This window comes from Heptranchias perlo, chromosome 30 (assembly GCF_035084215.1).
Source record: "Heptranchias perlo isolate sHepPer1 chromosome 30, sHepPer1.hap1, whole genome shotgun sequence".
NCBI classification, from domain to species: Eukaryota; Metazoa; Chordata; class Chondrichthyes; order Hexanchiformes; family Hexanchidae; genus Heptranchias; species Heptranchias perlo.
The window spans coordinates 34116197-34138740 of record NC_090354.1 but is presented as its reverse complement, the minus strand read 5'-3'; the positions used below and the strand labels follow the sequence as shown (position 1 = coordinate 34138740).

The window sequence follows — 22544 nt, the reverse complement described above, 5'->3', positions numbered from 1 at the left end:
AAAATTGCTGGACTATAACTTGGTGTTGTAAAATTGTTTACAATAGAATATAAGAGCAGGGAGGTTATGCTAGAACTGTATAAAACACTAGTTAGGCCACAGTTTGAGTACTGTGTATAGTTCTGGTCACCACATTACAGGAAGGATGTGATTGCACCTGAGAGGGTACAGAGGAGATTTACGAGGATGTTGCCAGGACTGGAGAATTTTAGCTGTGAGGAAAGATTGGATAGGCTGGGGTTGTTTTCCTTGGAACAGAGGAGGCTGAGGGGAGATTTAATTGAGGTGTATAAAATTATGAGGGGCCCAGATAGAGTGGATAGGGAGGACCTATTTCCCTTAACAGAGAGGTCAATAACCAGCGGGCACAGATTTAAAGTGATTGGTGGAAGGATTAGAGGGGAGCTGAGGAGAAATTTTTTCACTCAGAGGCAAAATCCCTCAACTCATTTAAAAAGTACCTGGATGTGCACCTGAAGTGCCGAGACCTGCAGGGATACGGACCAAGTGCTGGAAAGTGGGATCAGGCTGGGTGGCTCTTTTTTGGCTGGCACGGACACAATGGGCCAAATGGCCTCCTTCTGTGCCATAACTTTCTAGGATCCTATGATACGAGACTTTGTGACAGAGGACAGAGCTGTATGTGTGTGCAGGAGTGTGTGAGAGTGCTGGAGAGGGAAGGTGAAGAGGTGGGAAATTCTCTATCCCCAACAGGCTGTGGAAGCTGGAGGTCAGTTGAAATTTTCAGGACTGAAATCGACAGCTTTTTGTTGGGTAAAGACATCAAGGGAAATGGAGCAAAGACGGGTAAATGGAGTTACAGATCAGCCGTGAGCCTCCTGCTCCTGTGTTTCTATGAAAGGGCTTTGTGAGCAGAGAGGGATGAGGGCTAACTGTAGCAATCAGGGTTTAGACCCTGTAATCAGAGGCTTGGAGTGAACAGAACAAATCCCTGTGTAATTGTCTGTCCTCTGCAAGGTTTTAAACCATTCCACACTTCCAGGATTTTAGGTGAAACAGAATAAGGTAAAGTCTGCAGAATTCTCAGTATTTGTGTGAAAGTTTCCGATTCCCCTTCACCCTTGAGGACTATTCTCCCCAATCCCCCCCATTGCTCTCCCCCCACCCATGTTTTCCGAATGTTTGGTGCCATTTTGACCCTCGGTGTTTCTCGAGAGCTGGTAATCCTGGCTGCGTGTGGGACATCAATGTGTCATGTGACCTGGGACAAGGGAGACCTGTTAATCTTGAGAAAGTGTTTTGTGCCGAGTCTGTCTGTTGCTGCACGGAATCCAAGTCTCCAAAGGTAGCATTGAGAGCAGGCGCTGATGTGCAGGTTGTGCTTATCCTGCAGTCCAGAGGAGGTTTCATCATCTCCGGACTGGGTGTCTGTTCATAATCATCTCTTTCTGTAGAATACCCACACTGAATAAATCCTGAAAATCTTTTTTGATTCCTCCTCTTATTTTTGCTTTGTAAATTAGTCATTTTAATTCCTGGATTTTCCTGACCAGCCTCCCTTCACTGGGGACGGTGCAGTGAGTGTAGGAGGCAGGGGAGGAGCTGGTGACTCTGGGCCTCTCGTTCCCAAAGCCCTCCACCACTGGGGCTTTCCTCACCTCCTGTCGGGGTCACACATGAAGAAAGATCACTTGCCTGAGGTTCAGGGGGGAGGCTAACGTTACCTGAAAGAGCGACACCTTCAGAAGAGGAGGAGAGATGAAAAGACAAAAAATGAGGCAATGACAACCTTTCCGAAATCTTGTTCTCTTGCTGCTGCTCAAAAAAGCTCTGCCTTCCCCATCCCCTGCCCCCCTCCCCTTCCTGCCCTCCCCCTCTTTGCCCTGCCTGAACCCCTACCCCCATCCCCTCCCCCATCCGCCCTCCCCAACCTTCCCCCCCCCACCTTCCCCAGGCAATGGTAACAGCTTGAGTGACAGTCCTGGGACTGGAGTCTGTGGCCGTCTGGCCAGGAGACGGATAGTCCACCCCCTGTGTCACCTTGCCCGTCTGTGGTATTAACTGAGTAAACCAAGTGCATTTATGGGGAAGTGAGATAAGGACACGAGGGAGAAAGGAATAGAAGGATGTGCTGATAGGGAACAAGGAGGCTCGTGTGGAGTGTAGACACTGGCATGGACCTGTCGGGCCGAATGGCCTGTTTCTACGCTGTAAATTCTATGTGATAATGCACTCCAAATGAATGGTTTTAGCAAATACAGGTCTGAGAAACCTTTCTCTCTCACCTTGTGCAATTCTAATATTCCGGTTTAAACAGAATCAGTAAGGCCTTCAAACAAATGGAAAGAGCCATGGAGCAGCTGACGGCCGGTAACGGTGCCTCCGAGCTGGACCAACAGAGACTCTGAGCCAGTGTTCGTAATGTGCATTGGGAAGATGGGAAGTGTGGGAGCCCAGCCCTGGCACAGTTCATGCCCGTGAACCCATGTCTCCATTCTGCCCAAATGCCAAGTGGAGTCTCTGACTGGGAGGGAGAAAAAGCTGAAAGGGAAGGCACCTCGCACAATCCCTCGCACCATCCACTCACCATCCCTCGCACAATCCCTCGCACCATCCACTCACCGTCCCTCGCACAATCCCTCGCAACATCCCTCGCACCATCCACTCACCGTCCCTCGCACAATCCCTCGCAACATCCCTCGCACCATCCACTCACCGTCCCTCGCACAATCCCTCGCACCATCCCTCGCACCATCCACTCACCGTCCCTCGCACAATCCCTCGCAACATCCCTCGCACCATCCACTCACCGTCCCTCGCACAATCCCTCGCAACATCCCTCGCACCACCCACTCACCGTCCCTCGCACCATCCCTCGCAACATCCCTCGCACCATCCACTCACCGTCCCTCGCACAATCCCTCGCAACATCCCTCGCACCACCCACTCACCGTCCCTCGCACCATCCCTCGCAACATCCCTCGCACCACCCACTCACCGTCCCTCGCACCATCCCTCGCACCATCCCTCGCACCATCCCTCGCACCATCCCTCGCACCATCCCTCGCACCATCCCTCGCACCATCCCTCGCAACATCCCTCGCACCATCCCTCGCACCATCCCTCGCACCATCCCTCGCACCACCCACTCACCGTCCCTCGCACCATCCCTCGCACCATCCCTCGCACCACCCCTCGCACCATCCACTCACCGTCCCTCGCACAATCCCTCGCAACATCCCTCGCACCATCCACTCACCGTCCCTCGCACAATCCCTCGCAACATCCCTCGCACCATCCCTCGCAACATCCCTCGCACCATCCCTCGCACCACCCACTCACCGTCCCTCGCACCATCCCTCGCACCATCCCTCGCACCATCCCTCGCAACATCCCTCGCACCATCCCTCGCACCATCCCTCGCACCATCCCTCGCACCACCCACTCACCGTCCCTCGCACCATCCCTCGCACCATCCCTCACACCATCCCTCGCACCATCCCTCGCACCACCCACTCACCGTCCCTCGCACTATCCCTCGCACCATCCCTCGCACCGTCCCTCGCACCATCCCTCGCAACATCCCTCGCACCATCCCTCGCAACATCCCTCGCACCATCCCTCGCACCACCCACTCACCGTCCCTCGCACCATCCCTCGCACCATCCCTCACACCATCCCTCGCACCATCCCTCGCACCACCCACTCACCGTCCCTCGCACCATCCCTCGCACCATCCCTCACACCATCCCTCGCACCATCCCTCGCACCACCCACTCACCGTCCCTCGCACTATCCCTCGCACCATCCCTCGCACCATCCCTCGCACCATCCCTCGCACCGTCCCTCGCACCGTCCCTCACACCATCCCTCGCACCACCCACTCACCGTCCCTCGCACCATCCCTCGCACCACCCACTCACCGTCCCTCGCACCATCCCTCGCACCATCCACTCACCGTCCCTCGCACAATCCCTCGCAACATCCCTCGCACCATCCACTCACCGTCCCTCGCACCATCCCTCGCACCATCCCTCGCACCATCCCTCGCACCATCCCTCGCACCACCCACTCACCGTCCCTCGCACCATCCCTCGCACCGTCCCTCGCACCGTCCCTCACACCATCCCTCGCACCATCCCTCGCAACATCCCTCGCACCATCCCTCGCACCATCCCTCGCAACATCCCTCGCACCGTCCCTCGCACCGTCCGTCGCACCATCCCTCGCACGGTCCCTCGCACCGTCCCTCGCACCATCCCTCGCAACATCCCTCGCACCATCCCTCGCACCGTCCCTCGCACCGTCCCTCGCACCGTCCCTCGCACAATCCCTCACACCATCCCTCGCACCATCCCTCGCAACATCCCTCGCACCATCCCTCGCACCGTCCACTCACCGTCCCTCGCACAATCCCTCGCACCATCCCTCGCACCATCCCTCGCACCACCCACTCACCGTCCCTCGCACCATCCCTCGCACCGTCCCTCGCACCATCCCTCGCAACATCCCTCGCACCATCCCTCGCACCACCCCTCGCACCATCCCTCGCACCTCCCACTCACCGTCCCTCGCACCATCCCTCGCACCATCCCTCACACCATCCCTCGCACCATCCCTCGCACCACCCACTCACCGTCCCTCGCACTATCCCTCGCACCATCCCTCGCACCATCCCTCGCACCGTCCCTCGCACCGTCCCTCGCACCACCCACTCACCGTCCCTCGCACCATCCCCCGCACCACCCACTCACCGTCCCTCGCACCATCCCTCGCACCATCCCTCGCACCATCCCTCGCACCATCCCTCGCACCACCCACTCACCGTCCCTCGCACCATCCACTCAACGTCCCTCGCACCACCCACTCACCATCCCTCGCACCATCCCTCGCACCATCCCTCGCACCGTCCCTCGCACCGTCCCTCGCACCATCCCTCGCACCACCCACTCACCGTCCCTCGAACCATCCACTCACCGTCCCTCGCACCATCCACTCACCATCCCTCACACCATCTCTCGCACCATCCCTCGCACCATCCACTCACCGTCCCTCGCACCATCCCTCGCACCATCCCTCGCACCATCCCTCGCACCATCCACTCACCATCCCTCGCACCATCCCTCGCAACATCCCTCGCACCATCCCTCGCACCATCCCTCGCACCATCCACTCACCGTCCCTCGCATAATCCCTCGCACCATCCCTCGCACCATCCCTCGCACCATCCCTCGCACCGTCCCTCGCACCACCCACTCACCGTCCCTCGCACCATCCACTCACCATCCCTCGCACCATCCCTCGCAACATCGGTCGCACCATCCCTCGCACCATCCCTCGCACCATCCACTCACCGTCCCTCGCATAATCCCTCGCACCATCCCTCGCACCATCCCTCGCACCATCCCTCGCACCATCCCTCGCACCATCCCTCGCACCATCCCTCGCACCATCCCTCGCACCATCCACTCACCATCCCTCGCACCATCCCTCGCAACATCCCTCGCACCATCCCTCGCACCATCCCTCGCACCATCCACTCACCGTCCCTCGCACAACCCTTGCACCATCCCTCGCACCATCCCTCGCACCATCCAACTCACCATCCCTCGCACCGTCCCTCGCACCACCCACTCACCGTCCCTCGCACCATCCACTCACCGTCCCTCGCACCATCCCACTCACCGTCCCTCGCACCATCCCACTCACCGTCCCTCGCACCATCCCTCGCACCATCCCTCGCACCATCCCTCGCACCATCCCTCGCACCGTCCCTCGCACCATCCATCGCACCATCCCTCGCACCGTCACTCGCACCATCCACTCACCGTCCCTCGCACCATCCACTCACCGTCCCTCGCACCATCCCTCGCACCATCCACTCACCGTCCCTCGCACCATCCCTCGCACCATCCACTCACCATCCCTCGCACCATCCCTCGCACCACCCACTCACTGTCCCTCGCACCATCCACTCACCATCCCTCGCACCATCCCTCGCACCGCCCACTCACCACCCCTCGCACCATCCACTCACCGTCCCTCGCACCATCCACTCACCGTCCCTCGCACCATCCCTCGCACCGCCCACTCACCACCCCTCACATCATCCCTCGCACCATCCACTCACCGTCCCTCGCACCACCCACTCACCGTCCCTCGCACCGTCCACTCACCACCCCTCACATCATCCCTCGCACCATCCACTCACCATCCCTCGCAACATCCCTCACACCATCCCTCGCACCACCCACTCACCGTCCCTCGTACCATCCCTCGCACCATCCAATCACCGTCCCTCGCACCATCCACTCACCATCCGACAGCTGGTTGCACAGTAGCATCAGCGAGAGCCCAGTAACAGCCTGTGTCTCTGCTGGGGGATGATGGGAGATTGTGGGAGATGGAGGGAGATGGTGGGAGATGGAGGAGGATGGTGGGAGATGGAGGGGGATGGGGGGGGATGGAGGGGGATGGTGGGAGATGGAGGAGGATGGTGGGAGATGGTGGGAGATGGAGGGGATGGTGGGAGATGGAGGGAGATGGAGGGGGATGGAGGGGGATGGTGGGAGATGGAGGAGGATGGTGGGAGATGGAGGGAGATGGGGGGGGATGGAGGGGGATGGTGGGAGATGGAGGAGGATGGAGGGGGATGGTGGGGATGGTGGGAGATGGAGGGCGATGGTGGGAGATGGAGGGAGATGGAGGGGGATGGTGGGAGATGGAGGAGGATGGCGGGAGATGGAGGAGGATGGAGGGGGATGGTGGGGATGGTGGGAGATGGAGGGCGATGGTGGGAGATGGTGGGAGATGGAGGGGGATGGAGGGGGATGGAGGGAGATGGGGGTGGATGGAGGGGGATGGTGGGAGATGGGGGGGATGGAGGGGGATGGTAGGAGATGGAGGGGGATGGAGGGGATGGTGGGAGATGGAGGGGGATGGTGGGAGATGGAGGGAGATGGAGGGGGATGGTGGGAGATGGAGGGGGATGGTGGGAGATGGAGGGGGATGGAGGGAGATGGAGGGGGATGGTGGGAGATGGAGGGAGATGGAGGGGGATGGTGGGAGATGGAGGGGGATGGTGGGAGATGGAGGGGGATGGTGGGAGATGGAGAGGGATGGAAGGGATGGAGGGAGATGGAGGGGGATGGTGGGGGATGGAGGGAGATGGAGGGGGATGGTGGAGGAAGGAGGGAGATGGTCACATCATCCCACTCACCATCCCACTCACCATCCCACTCATCATCCCTCACACCATCCCACTCAGCCTCCCTCACACCATCCCTCACACCATCCCTCGCACCATCCCTCGCACCATCCAATCACCGTCCCTCGCACCATCCCACTCAGCCTCCCTCACACCATCCCTCACACCATCCCTCGCACCATCCCTCGCACCATCCAATCACCGTCCCTCGCACCATCCCACTCAGCCTCCCTCACACCATCCCTCACACCACCCACTCACCTTCCCTCGCACCACCCACTCACCGTCCCTCGCACCATCCCACTCAGCCTCCCTCTCACCATCCCTCACACCATCCCTCGCACCATCCCTCGCACCATCCAATCACCGTCCCTCGCACCATCCCACTCAGCCTCCCTCACACCATCCCTCACACCACCCACTCACCGTCCCTCACACCATCCCACTCACCATCCCTCGCACCATCCCTCACACCATCCCTCGCACCATCCACTCACCATCCCTCGCACCATCCCTCACACCATCCCTCGCACCGTCCACTCACCATCCCTCGCACCACCCACTCACCGTCCCTCGCACCATCCACTCACCATCCCTCACACCACCCACTCACCGTCCCTCGCACCATCCCACTCAGCCTCCCTCACACCATCCCTCACACCATCCCTCGCACCATCCCTCGCACCATCCAATCACCGTCCCTCGCACCATCCACTCACCATCCCTCGCACCATCCCTCACACCATCCCTCGCACCATCCCACTCACCATCCGACAGCTGGTTGCACAGTAGCATCAGCGAGAGCCCAGTAACAGCCTATGTCTCTGCTGGGGGATGATGGGAGATTGTGGGAGATGGAGGGAGATGGAGGGGGATGGAGGGGGATGGTGGGAGATGGTGGGAGATGGTGGGAGATGGAGGGGGATGGTGGGAGATGGAGGGGGATGGAGGGGGATGGTGGGAGATGGAGGGGGATGGAGGGGGATGGTGGGAGATGGAGGGGGATGGTGGGAGATGGTGGGAGATGGGGGGAGATGGAGGGGGATGGAGGGGGATGGAGGGGGATGGTGGGAGATGGTGGGAGATGGGGGGAGATGGAGGGGGATGGGGGAGATGGTGGGAGATGGAGGGGGATGGTGGGAGATGGGGGGAGATGGAGGGGGATGGTGGGAGATGGTGGGAGATGGAGGGGGATGGAGGGGATGGTGGGAGATGGAGGGGGATGGGGGGGATGGAGGGAGATGGTGGGGGATGGAGGGGGATGGAGGGAGATGGAGGGAGATGGGGGGGTTGGAGGGGATGGTGGGAGATGGAGGGGGATGGTGGGAGATGGAGGGGGATGGGGGGGATGGAGGGAGATGGTGGGGGATGGAGGGAGATGGAGGGAGATGGGGGGGTTGGAGGGGATGGTGGGAGATGGAGGGGGATGGAGGGGGATGGTGGGAGATGGAGGGAGATGGGGGGGATGGGGGGGATGGAGGTGGATGGAGGGGGATGGTGGGAGATGGTGGGGGATGGGGGGGATGGTGGGAGATGGGGGGGATGGAGGGGGATGGTGGGAGATGGAGGGGGATGGAGGGGGGTGGTGGAAGATGGAGGGGGATGGTGGGAGATGGAGGGACATGGAGGGGGATGGTGGGAGATGGAGGGGGTTGGTGGGAGATGGAGGGGGATGGTGGGAGATGGAGGGGATGGTGGGAGATGGAGGGACATGGAGGGGGATGGTGGGAGATGGAGGGGGTTGGTGGGAGATGGAGGGGGATGGTGGGAGATGGAGGGGATGGTGGGAGATGGAGGGGGATGGAGGGGGATGGTGGGAGATGGTGGGGGATGGAGGGGGATGGAGGGGGATGGAGGGGGATGGTGGGAGATGGAGAGGGATGGAGGGGATGGAGGGAGATGGAGGGGGATGGTGGGGGATGGAGGGAGATGGAGGTGGATGGTGGGAGATGGGGGGATGGTGGGAGATGGAGGGGGATGGTGGGAGATGGAGGGGGATGGTGGGAGATGGAGGGGGATGGAGGGAGATGGAGGGGGATGGTGGGAGATTGTGGCAGATGCTGGGAGATGGAGGGGGATGGAGGGAGATGGAGGGGGATGGTGGGAGATGGTGGGGGATGGAGGGGGTGGTGGGAGATGGAGGGGGATGGAGGGAGATGGAGGGGGATGGAGGGGGATGGAGGGGATGGAGGGGGATGGTGGGAGATGGAGGGGGATGGAGGGGGATGGAGGGGATGGTGGGAGATGGAGGGGGATGGAGGGGGATGGTGGGAGATGGAGGGGGATGGAGGGAGATGGAGGGGGATGGTGGGAGATGGAGGGGGATGGAGGGAGATGGAGGGGGATGGTGGGAGATGGAGGGAGATGGAGGGGGATGGTGGGAGATGGAGGGGGATGGTGGGAGATGGTGGGAGATGGAGGGGGATGGAGGGGATGGAGGGGATGGTGGGAGATGGAGGGGGATGGGGGGAGATGGAGGGGGATGGAGGGGGATGGTGGGAGATGGAGGGGGATGGAGGGGGATGGTGGGAGATGGAGGGGGATGGTGGGAGATGGAGGGGGATGGAGGGGGATGGGGGGGATGGTGGGAGATGGAGGGGGATGGGGGGAGATGGAGGGGGATGCAGGGGGATGGGGGGGATGGTGGGAGATGGAGGGGGATGGAGGGGATGGAGGGGATGGTGGGAGATGGAGGGGGATGGGGGGAGATGGAGGGGGATGGAGGGGGATGGTGGGAGATGGAGGGAGATGGAGGGGGATGGAGGGGGATGGAGGGGATGGTGGGAGATGGAGGGGAATGGAGGGGGATGGTGGGAGATGGAGGGGGATGGTGGGAGATGGAGGGGGATGGGGGGGATGGAGGGGATGGTGGGAGATGGAGGGGGATGGAGGGGGATGGTGGGAGATGGAGGGGGATGGTGGGAGATGGAGGGGGATGGAGGGGGATGGTGGCAGATGGGGGGGGATGGAGGGGGATGGGGGGGATGGAGGGAGATGGTGGGGGATGGAGGGGGATGGAGGGGGATGGTGGGAGATGGGGGGGATGGAGGGAGATGGGGGGATGGAGGGGGATGGTGGGAGATGGAGGGGGATGGAGGGGGATGGGGGGGATGGAGGGAGATGGTGGGGGATGGAGGGGGATGGAGGGAGATGGGGGGGATGGTGGGAGATGGAGGGGGATGGAGGGGGATGGTGGGAGATGGAGGGGGATGGTGGGAGATGGAGGGGGATGGAGGGGGATGGAGGGAGATGGTGGGGGATGGGGAGGATGGTGGGGGATGGAGGGGGATGGTGGGAGATGGTGGGAGATGGAGGGGGATGGAGGGGGGTGGTGGGAGATGGAGGGGGATGGTGGGAGATGGAGGGAGATGGTGGGGGATGGAGGGGGATGGTGGGAGATGGTGGGGGATGGGGGGGATGGAGGGGGATGGTGGGGGATGGAGGGTGATGGTGGGGGATGGAGGGGGATGGAGGGGGATGGTGGGAGATGGAGGGGGATGGTGGAAGATGGAGGGGGATGGAGGGGGATGGAGGGGATGGTGGGAGATGGAGGGGGATGGAGGGGGTGGTGGGAGATGGAGGGGGATATTGGGAGATGGAGGGGGATGGTGGAAGATGGAGGGGGATGGAGGGGGATGGAGGGGATGGTGGGAGATGGAGGGGGATGGTGGGAGATGGGGGGGATGGAGGGGGATGGTGGGAGATGGAGGGGGATGGTGGGAGATGGAGGGGCATGGTGGGACATGGAGGGGGATGGTGGGAGATGGAGGGGGATGGAGGGGGATGGAGGGGATGGTGGGAGATGGAGGGGGATGGTGGGAGATGGAGGGGGATGGTGGGAGATTGTGGCAGATGCTGGGAGATGGAGGGGGATGGAGGGAGATGGAGGGGGATGGAGGGAGATGGAGGGGGATGGTGGGAGATTGTGGCAGATGCTGGGAGATGGAGGGGGATGGAGGGAGATGGAGGGGGATGGAGGGAGATGGAGGGGGATGGTGGGAGATGGTGGGGGATGGAGGGGGTGGTGGGAGATGGAGGGGGATGGAGGGGGATGGCGGGAGATGGAGGGGGATGGTGGGAGATGGAGGGGGATGGTGGGAGATGGAGAGAGATGGAGGGGGATGGAGGGGGATGGTGGGAGATGGGGGGATGGTGGGAGATGGAGGGGGATGGTGGGAGATTGTGGGAGATGGGGGGATGGTGGGAGATGGAGGGGGTGGTGGGAGATGGAGGGGGATGGAGGGGGATGGTGGGAGATGGGGGGATGGTGGGAGATGGAGGGGGATGGTGGGAGATTGTGGGAGATGGGGGGATGGTGGGAGATGGAGGGGGATGGTGGGAGATTGTGGCAGATGCTGGGAGATGGAGGGGGATGGAGGGAGATGGAGGGGGATGGTGGGAGATGGTGGGGGATGGAGGGGGTGGTGCGAGATGGAGGGGGATGGAGGGGATGGTGGGAGATGGGGGGATGGTGGGAGATGGAGGGGGATGGTGGGAGATGGAGGGGGATGGAGGGGATGGTGGGAGATGGAGGGGGATCGAGGGAGATGGAGGGGGTTGGTGGGAGATGGAGGGTGATGGAGGGAGATGGAGGGGGATGGTGGGAGATGGAGGGAGATGGAGAGGGATGGTGGGAGATGGAGGGGGATGGTGGGAGATGGAGGGGGATGGTGGGAGATGGAGAGGGATGGAGGGGATGGAGGGAGATGGAGGGGGATGGTGGGGGATGGAGGGAGATGGAGGGGGATGGTGGAGGATGGAGGGAGATGGTCACATCATCCCTCGCACCATCCCTCGCACCACCCACTCACCGTCCCTCGCACCGTCCACTCACCACCCCTCACATCATCCCTCGCACCATCCACTCACCATCCCTCGCACCATCCCTCACACCATCCCTCGCACCGTCCACTCACCATCCCTCGCACCACCCACTCACCGTCCCTCGCACCATCCCTCGCACCACCCACTCACCGTCCCTCGCACCATCCCACTCACCGTCCCTCACACCACCCACTCAGCCTCCCTCACACCATCCCTCGCACCATCCCTCGCACCACCCTCGCACCATCCCTCGCACCACCCACTCACCGTCCCTCGCACCGTCCACTCACCACCCCTCACATCATCCCTCGCACCATCCACTCACCATCCCTCGCACCATCCCTCACACCATCCCTCGCACCGTCCACTCACCATCCCTCGCACCACCCACTCACCGTCCCTCGCACCATCCCTCGCACCACCCACTCACCGTCCCTCGCACCATCCACTCACCGTCCCTCACACCACCCACTCACCGTCCCTCGCACCATCCCACTCACCGTCCCTCACACCACCCACTCACCGTCCCTCGCACCATCCCACTCACCGTCCCTCACACCACCCACTCAGCCTCCCTCGCACCATCCCTCGCACCATCCAATCACCGTCCCTCGCACCATCCCACTCAGCCTCCCTCACACCATCCCTCACACCACCCACTCACCGTCCCTCGCACCATCCCACTCAGCCTCCCTCACACCATCCCTCACACCATCCACTCACCATCCCTCGCACCGTCCACTCACCATCCGACAGCTGGTTGCACAGTAGCATCAGCGAGAGCCCAGTAACAGCCTGTGTCTCTGCTGGGGGAAGATGGGAGATTGTGGGAGATGGTGGGAGATGGTGGGAGATGGTGGGGGAGAGATGGTGGGAGATGGTGGGGGATGGTAGGTGATGGTGGGAGATGGTGGGAGATGGTGGGAGATGGTGGGAGATGGTGGGGGATGGTGGGAGATGGTGGGAGATGGTGGGGGATGGTAGGTGATGGTGGGAGATGGTGGGAGATGGTGGGAGATGGTGGGGGATGGTGGGAGATGGTGGGAGATGGTGGGAGATGGTGGGAGATGGTGGGGGATGGTGGGAGATGGTGGGAGATGGTGGGAGATGGTGGGAGATGGTGGGGGATGGTGGGAGATGGTGGGAGATGGTGGGAGATGGTGGGTGATGGTGGGGGATGGTGGGAGATGGTGGGGGATGGTGGGAGATGGTGGGAGATGGTGGGAGATGGTGGGAGATGGTAGGTGATGGTGGGGGATGGTGGGAGATGGTGGGAGATGGTGGGAGATGGTGGGAGATGGTGGGGGATGGTAGGTGATGGTGGGAGATGGTGGGAGATGGTGGGAGATGGTAGGTGATGGTGGGGGATGGTGGGAGATGGTGGGAGATGGTGGGGGATGGTAGGTGATGGTGGGGGATGGTGGGAGATGGTGGGGGATGGTAGGTGATGGTGGGAGATGGTGGGAGATGGTGGGAGATGGTGGGAGATGGTGGGAGATGGTAGGTGATGGTGGGGGATGGTGGGAGATGGTGGGAGATGGTGGGAGATGGTGGGAGATGGTAGGTGATGGTGGGAGATGGTGGGAGATGGTGGGAGATGGTAGGTGATGGTGGGGGATGGTGGGAGATGGTGGGAGATGGTGGGGGATGGTAGGTGATGGTGGGGGATGGTGGGAGATGGTGGGGGATGGTAGGTGATGGTGGGAGATGGTGGGAGATGGTGGGAGATGGTGGGAGATGGTGGGAGATGGTAGGTGATGGTGGGGGATGGTGGAGATGGTGGGAGATGGTGGGAGATGGTGGGAGATGGTGGGGGATGGTAGGTGATGGTGGGAGATGGTGGGAGATGGTGGGAGATGGTAGGTGATGGTGGGGGATGGTGGGAGATGGTGGGAGATGGTGGGGGATGGTAGGTGATGGTGGGGGATGGTGGGAGATGGTGGGGGATGGTAGGTGATGGTGGGAGATGGTGGGAGATGGTGGGAGATGGTGGGAGATGGTGGGAGATGGTAGGTGATGGTGGGGGATGGTGGGAGATGGTGGGAGATGGTGGGAGATGGTGGGAGATGGTAGGTGATGGTGGGAGATGGTGGGAGATGGTGGGAGATGGTAGGTGATGGTGGGGGATGGTGGGAGATGGTGGGAGATGGTGGGGGATGGTAGGTGATGGTGGGGGATGGTGGGAGATGGTGGGGGGATGGTAGGTGATGGTGGGAGATGGTGGGAGATGGTGGGAGATGGTAGGTGATGGTGGGGGATGGTGGGAGATGGTGGGGGATGGTAGGGTGATGGTGGGGGATGGTGGGAGATGGTGGGGGATGGTAGGTGATGGTGGGAGATGGTGGGAGATGGTGGGAGATGGTGGGAGATGGTGGGAGTGGTAGGTGGGGGGGATGGTGGGAGATGGTGGGAGATGGTGGGAGATGGTGGGAGATGGTAGGTGATGGTGGGGGATGGTGGGAGATGGTGGGGGATGGTAGGTGATGGTGGGGGATGGTGGGGAGATGGTGGGAGATGGTGGGAGATGGTGAGGTGATGGTGGGGATGGTGAGTTGGTGGGATGGTGGGGATGGTGGGATGGTGGGAGATGGTGGGAGATGGTGGGTGATGGTGGGGATGGTGGGAGATGGTGGGAGATGGTGGGGGATGGTGGGGGATGGTGGAGATGGTGGGAGATGGTGATGGTGGGGATGGTGGTGATGGTGGGGGATGGTGGGGATGGTGGGGATGGTGGGGTGATGGTGGAGCTGGTGGGATGGTGGGGATGGTGGGTGATGGTGGGGTGATGGTGGGGGATGGTGGGGAGATGTGGGGGTGGATGGTGGGAGGATGGTGGGAGATGGTGGGGATGGTGGGAGTTGGGATGGTGGGTGATGGTGGGGGATGGTTGGATGGTGGGGGGATGGTGGGAGATGGTGGGAGATGGTGGGAGATGGGGGTGGTGGGTGATGGTGGGGGGGTGGGATGGTGGGAGATGGTGGGGGATGGTGGGGGATGGTGGGAGTTGGTAGGTGATGGTGGGGGATGGTGGAGATGGTGGGATGGTGGGAGATGGGGGGTGGGGTGGTGGGGATGGTGGGGATGGTGGGATGGTGGGGATGGTGGGATGGGGGGGATGGAGGTGTGGTGGGGGTGATGGTGGGTGATGGTGGGGGATGGTGGGGGTGGTGGGGATGGTGGGGTGATGGTGGGAGATGGTGGGGGATGGTGGGAGATGGTGGGAGATGGTGGGAGAGGTGGTGGGGTGTGGTGGGGAGATGGTGGGGGATGGTGGGTGATGGTGGGTGATGGGTGGGGTGGAGGTTGGTGTGGATGGGGGTGATGGTGGGAGATGGTGGGGAGATGGTGGGTGATGGTGTGGGGTGGGGGAGATGGTGGGGTGATGGTGGGTGGATGGTGGGAGATGGTGGGGGATGGTAGGTGATGGTGGGAGGTTGGTGATGGTGGGAGATGGTGGGAGATGTTGGTGATGGTGGGTGATGGTGGGTGGGGGATGGTGGGGATGGTTGGGTGGTGGTGGGATGGTGGGAGATGGTGGTGGGAGATGGTGGGGGATGGTGGGGGATGGTGGGAGATGGTGGGGGATGGTGGGAGATGGTGGGTGATGGTGGGATGGGGATGGTGGGGGATGGTGGGGGATGGTGGTGATGGTGGTGGGATGGTGGGTGATGAGGGTGGGATGGTGGGGGATGGTTGGGATGGTGGGGATGGTAGGGGTGATGGTGGGGATGGTGGGAGATGGTGGGGATGGTTGGTGGTGATGGTGGGGGATGGTGGGGGATGGTGGGGATGTGGGAGATGGTGGGGGATGGTGGGGGATGGTGGGTGATGGTGGGGATGGGGATGGTGGGAGATGGTGGGGGATGGTTGGGAGATGGTGGGGGATGGTGGGGAGATGGTGGGGGATGGTGGGAGATGGTGGGGATGGTGGATGGTGGGAGATGGTGGGGGATGGTAGGTGATGGTGGGGATGGTGGGGATGGTGGGGGATGGTGGGATGGTGGATGGTGGGGATGGTGGGGGATGGTGGGGTGATGGTGGGGGGATGGTAGGTGATGGTGGGGGATGGTGGGGGATGGTGGGAGATGGTGGGGGATGGTGGGGGATGGTGGGGGATGGTGGGAGATGGTGGGATGGTGGGGATGGTGGGGGATGGTGGGGATGGTGGGGATGGTGGGAGATGGTGGGAGATGGTGGGGATGTGGGAGATGGTGGGAGATGGTGGGGGATGGTGGGAGATGGTGGAGACTCTAAGACACCAGAAAGGAGAAAATTAAAAGGAGATGCCTCACCCACCCCAAGGACATTTGGTGACTCTGATGCTCACAGAGAACAATAGTCAAAAGATCTTTCAGCCGCTTTAGAATCATAGACTCTTACAGCACAGGAGGAGGCCATTCGGCCCATCGTGCCTGTGCCGGCTCTTTGAACGAGCTATCCAATTAGTCCCACTCCCCTGCTCTTTCCCCATAGTCCTGTAAATTTCCTCTTTTCAAATATTTATCCAATTCCCTTTTGAAAGTTATTATTGAATCTGCTTTCACCAACTTTCAGGCAACGCATTCCAGATCAGAACAACTCGCTCCGTAAAAAAAAATTCTCCTCATCTGCCCCATTCAGTAAATAATTATTTATTGAAGTTTTAATGTGCTGAGTTATGTCAGGACATTCTGGGAGATGTTTGCGGCCTTCTGTGACTCCAGGGCTTGTGACTCCTGGGCTAGCAGTTTCCTTCTGTCAGAAGCCCAGTGTTCAAATGGCAGCCACTCTGCCCAGCGGGAGTTCAGGCCAGGGAAGCACGTGGGCCCCAGAAGGTTAACTGAAGGTTGGGGCTTTGTGGGCCGAATTGGAAGGTTTCTGGGGTAAGGAGGCCATCACCCACCAGTCAGAGGCCGGGCTTCCTGGCAGCTTGGGATAGATCCTTCCTTCCCCAGGGCCCATTCTATTTCAGTGCCTCCCTGCAGCCCTACACACATCCACGGAGCCAGTGCTGGAGGACACCAGGGCGTGTGGTCCCAGCATTAATACTGAGATCGCAGCCCGTGGAATTACGAGGCCGGCTTGGCATTGGCCTGTGGGCAGACGTGGAATGATACCGTGTAAATGAGGCAAAGACCTCATTCCACAAACTCCTGCCATGTACGCAGGAGCAGTGCAGCTGCTGCGGTTGCTGTGTGTCTCCGGTCTGCTATGTTACAAAGCATTTAACATTTAAAAGGCCGGTCGCCCAAAATTGATCAATCAGCGAGCGATAGATTCTGTCGGAGATGCCAACAGGACTGCAGGAGGGAGGCACGGAGAAACAGCCCCTCCTCCACCTGAGGCTTGTGCCACAATATGCTGACACCCCTGACCCCAAGATATGGGAGGGGTTAAGGGGCACATCCATCAGGTGGGCTGAAGTTCAACCCCACTCCAAATCTGCCCCTGAAAGACCTGCCCTGGAATTTCTGGGCCAGACCTTTAATAAGCAGTGAATCAGCAGATACATGTGTGCTGGGAAGCTACTGGTGCACTGGGAAGCTACTGGTGCATTGGGAAGCTACTGGTGCACTGGGAAGCTACTGGTGCACTGGGAAGCTACTGGTGCACTGGGAAGCTACTGGTGCACTGGTGTACTGGGAAGCTACTGATGTGCTGGGAAGCTACTGGTGCACTGGGAAGCTACTGGTGCACTGGGAAGCTACTGGTGCACTGGGAAGCTACTGGTGCACTGGGAAGCTACTGGTGTACTGGTTATGGTAGAGGACTAGCAACCCAGACAAAGTAAGTTTAATTCCCACCATAGGCAGCTACGGAACTGAGTTCAGTAAATCTGTGAGTTTCTGGACTGGCTCCAGGAAAATAACCACCAGAAGCTGCCAATTTGTCATAAACGCCAATCTGGTTCATCGCTGTCCATCAGGGACCCCCTATAGGGGTCGCCAACCCTCCAGGATTGACCTGGAGTCTCCAGGAACCTTCAGGAAGTTGCTGCGAACGACACCCGGAGAAGTTGAAGAAAATTGTGGGGTTTTTTTCATTTTCTTTGGACATTTTCATTTATTAGTTGTAAAATTATTGGAGATGGGGAAAAAACGCTGTTTGACTAACAGTCAAGATTAATCCAATTGGGTAACAAAGAGTCTGGTTTCCAATTGGCCTTGGGAAGACAATGCTCCCAGAGGATTGACCAATGGTGGGAGTGTGAGGGAGGGGCCGTTCGAGGCGGGAGGTCACATGGTGAAACCTCCAGGAATCCGCCCAATCAGATTTGGCAACCGTAGACCCTCCCCCAGTGTGACTCCAGTCCCACAGCACCCTTAATGCCCTCTGGAGTGGCCCAGCGAGCCACTCAGTTGTCAGGGCAACTAGGCATGGGTAATAAATGCGGTTTTATCAGCATTGCACACACCCGAAGAGCCAATGATTGAAGTAAAGAAGATGATATCGAGGGAGTGAGTGTGACTTTGTGATCTATTTTGGCAGGTATCCCATTCCCCATCATCGTGGCATGGTCTATCGGGAAACTGTACTATGAAAATGAGCAGTAAGTGCCTTTCGACATTTGATTCACTTTTTGCTGTGGTTTTGTGATGTCCTTTCATCATCTGCACTTTCCACAAGCAGCACCAAGCAGTCGGCATTGTGGATTTCAAAATATCAAAGTTACCATTATTCAAGAAGGGGAGTAGGGAAAAACCAGGGAACTACAGGCCAGTGAGCCTAACATCAGTGGTAGGAAAATTATTGGAAAAAATTCTGAAGGACAAAATTAGTCTCCACTTGGAGAAGCAAGGATTAATCAGGGATAGTCAACATGGCTTTGTCAAGGGAAGATCATGTCTGACTAATTTGATTGAATTTTTTGAGGGGGTGACTAGGCGTGTGGATGAGGGTAACGCAGTGGATGTGGTATACATGGATTTCAGTAAGGCCTTCGATAAAGTCCCCCACAGGAGACTGGTCAAGAAGGTACGAGCCCATGGAATCCAGGGTGCCTTGGCACTTTGGATACAAAACTGGCTTAGTGGCAGAAGGCAGAGGGTGATGGTCGAAGGTTGTTTTTGTGACTGGAAGCCTGTGGCCAGTGGGGTACCACAGGGATCGGTGCTGGGTCCCTTGCTGTTTGTGGTCTACATTAATGACTTGGATATGAATGTAAAAGGTATGATCAGTAAGTTCGCTGATGATACAAAGATTGGTAGGGTGGTAAATAGCGAGGAGGATAGCCTCAGTCTGCAGGACGATATAGATGGGTTGGTCAGATGGGCGGAACAGTGGCAAATGGAATTTAACCCGGAAAAGTGCGAGGTGATGCACTTTGGAGGGACTAACAAGGCAAGGGAATACACAATGAATGGGAGGACCCTAGGCAAGACAGAGGGTCAGAGGGATCTTGGTGTGCAAGTTCACAGATCCCTGAAGGCGGCGGAACAGGTAGATAAGGTGGTAAAGAAGGCATATGGGATACTTGCCTTTATTAGCCGAGGCATAGAATATAAGAGCAAGGAGGTTATGATGGAGCTGTATAAAACACTGGTTAGGCCACAGCTGGAGTACTGTGTGCAGTTCTGGTCGCCACACTACAGGAAGGATGTGATCGCTTTGGAGAGGGTGCAGAGGAGATTCACCAGGATGTTACCAGGGCTGGAGCGCTTCAGCTATGAAGAGAGACTGGGAAGATTGGGTTTGTTTTCCTTGGAGCAGAGGAGGCTGAGGGGGGACATGATTGAGGTGTACAAAATTATGAGGGGCACAGATAGGATGGATACTAAGGAGCTTTTTCCCTTCGTTGAGGGTTCTATAACAAGGGGACATAGATTCAAGGTAAAAGGCGGGAGGTTTAGAGGGGATTTGAGAAAGAACTTTTTCACCCAGAGGGTGGTTGGAGTCTGGAACTCACTGTCTGAAAGGGTTGTGGAGGCAGGAACCCTCACAACATTCAAGAAGCATTTGGATGAGCACTTGAAATGCCATAGCATACAAGGCTACGGACCAAATGCTGGAATATGGGATTAGAGTAGACAGGGCTGATGGCCGGCGCGGACACGATGGGCCGAAGGGCCTCTATCCGTGCTGTATAACTCTATGACTCTATGACTAAATTGAGGGCCCTCACTGGGTTAGTTAGAGGCCAGTCAGTGGGGTAAAGGTTGAAGGTGAGCAGGTCAGTCAGAGGGATGAAGGTTAAAGGTGAGCAGGTCAGTCAATGGGGTGAAGGTCAAAGGTGAACAAGTAAGTCATTTGGGTAAAGGTTAAAGTTGAGCAGGTCAGACACTGGATGGCTGAAAGGTTTCATTCACTTCTGTCAACTTATCATTTCTTTGTTTGATTGTAGGTGCTGGTTTGGTAAGGGATCGGGAAAGTACATTGATTACATCTACCAAGGCCCAGTGATCCTGGTGTTACTGGTAAGTGTAGATACACAGAGATAAATCACAGTGACAGCATGGAAACAGGCCCTTCAATCCACCCAGTCCATGTCAACATTAAACTAATTTGGACAGTTTTAGTCAAGAGTAAAACTCATCCTAAAATTGGAAAACATTGGCAATCTCACTCAGAGACCAGAGGACAACCAGTGTATCAATCATACAACAGAGCTTTACTCTGTATCTAACCCTGTACCTGCCCTGGGAGTGTTTGATGGGACAGTGTAGAGGGAGCTTTACTCTGTATCTAACCCCCTGTACCTGCCCTGGGAGTGTTTGATGGGACAGTGTAGAGGGAGCTTTACTCTGTATCTAACCCGTGCTGTACCTGCCCTGGGAGTGTTTGATGGGACAGTGTAGAGGGAGCTTTACTCTGTATCTAACCCATGCTGTACCTGCCCTGGGAGTGTTTGATGGGACAGTGTAGAGGGAGCTTTACTCTGTATCTAACCCGTGCTGTACCTGCCCTGGGAGTGTTTGATGGGACAGTGTAGAGGGAGCTTTACTCTGTATCTAACCCGTGCTGTACCTGCCCTGGGAGTGTTTGATGGAACAGTGTATAGGGAGCTTTACTCTGTATCTAACCCGTGCTGTACCTGCCCTGGGAGTGTTTGATGGGACAGTGTAGAGGGAGCTTTACTCTGTATCTAACCCTGTACCTGCCCTGGGAGTGTTTGATGGGACAGTGTAGAGGGAGCTTCACTCTGTATCTAACCCATGCTGTACCTGCCCTGGGAGTGTTTGATGGGACAGTGTAGAGGGAGCTTTACTCTGTATCTAACCCGTGCTGTACCTGCCCTGGGAGTGTTTGATGGGACAGTGTAGAGGGAGCTTTACTCTGTATCTGACCCTGTACCTGCCCTGGGAGTGTTTGATGGGACAGTGTAGAGGGAGCTTTACTCTGTATCGAACCCATGCTGTACCTGCCCTGGGAGTGTTTGATGGGACAGTGTAGAGGGAGCTTTACTCTGTATCTAACCCGTGCTGTACCTGCCCGGGGAGTGTTTGATGGGACAGTGTAGAGGGAGCTTTACTCTGTATCTAACCCGTGCTGTACCTGCCCTGGGAGTATTTGATGGGACAGTGTAGAGGGAGCTTGACTCTGTATCTAACCCTGTACCTGCCCTGGGAGTATTTGATGGGACAGTGTAGAGGGAGCTTTACTCTGTATCTAACCCATGCTGTACCTGCCCTGGGAGTGTTTGATGGGACAGTGTAGAGGGAGCTTTACTCTGTATCTAACCCGTGCTGTACCTGCCCTGGGAGTGTTTGATGGGACAGTGTAGAGGGAGCTTTACTCTGTATCTAACCCATGCTGTACCTGCCCTGGGAGTGTTTGATGGGACAGTGTAGAGGGAGCTTTACTCTGTATCTAACCCGTGCTGTACCTGCCCTGGGAGTGTTTGATGGGACAGTGTAGAGGGAGCTTTACTCTGTATCTAACCCGTGCTGTACCTGCCCTGGGAGTGTTTGATGGGACAGTGTAGAGGGAGCTTTACTCTGTATCTAACCCGTGCTGTACCTGCCCTGGGAGTGTTTGATGGGACAGTGTAGAGGGAGCTTTACTCTGTATCTAACCCGTGCTGTACCTGCCCGGGGAGTGTTTGATGGGACAGTGTAGAGGGAGCTTGACTCTGTATCTAACCTGTGCTGTACCTGCCCTGGGAGTATATGATGGGACAGTGTAGAGGGAGCTTTACTCTGTATCTAACCCGTGCTGTACCTGCCCCGGGAGTGTTTGATGGGACAGTGTAGAGTGAGCTTGACTCTGTATCTAACCCGTGCTGTACCTGAGCTCTGCACTGACCACTCTGTTCCAGGGACAATGAAGTGGGGGGGCTTTGATAGACGAGGTAGTAAAGGCAGGATTTCAACCCTGAGGTTGAGGGGATTGATGAGTCTAATTACCCAGTCTCTCTGATTTGGCCCTTGCTTTGATCAGACGCCGGCAGCTTTCGGTTCAATTTAGTTGTTGTTGAGAGGACTGACCACAGTCACAAAGATTCTCAAAGTGTTGATAACATTTCAGATAAACAGAGAAATGGGCGGCTGTGACCCAACGCCACGTGACTGAGGGAAATACGACATCTGACGGGGTTCATTTCTGCTCGTGCCACGGTGACGCACGGGTCACATGT

The 22544-nt window shown here is 58.5% G+C and overlaps 1 protein-coding gene across 1 annotated transcript in view; it reads left to right on the top strand.

Annotated features, from left to right (window-relative positions):
- Positions 1-22544, top strand: part of LOC137300046 (corticotropin-releasing factor receptor 1-like) — a 266363-nt gene that overhangs the window by 177463 nt on the left and 66356 nt on the right. The window contains exons 7-8 of the mRNA XM_067969147.1: positions 18461-18521; positions 20313-20385. Coding sequence (XP_067825248.1) covers positions 18461-18521; positions 20313-20385 — 134 coding nt within the window. The remainder of the gene's footprint in view (positions 1-18460; positions 18522-20312; positions 20386-22544) is intronic.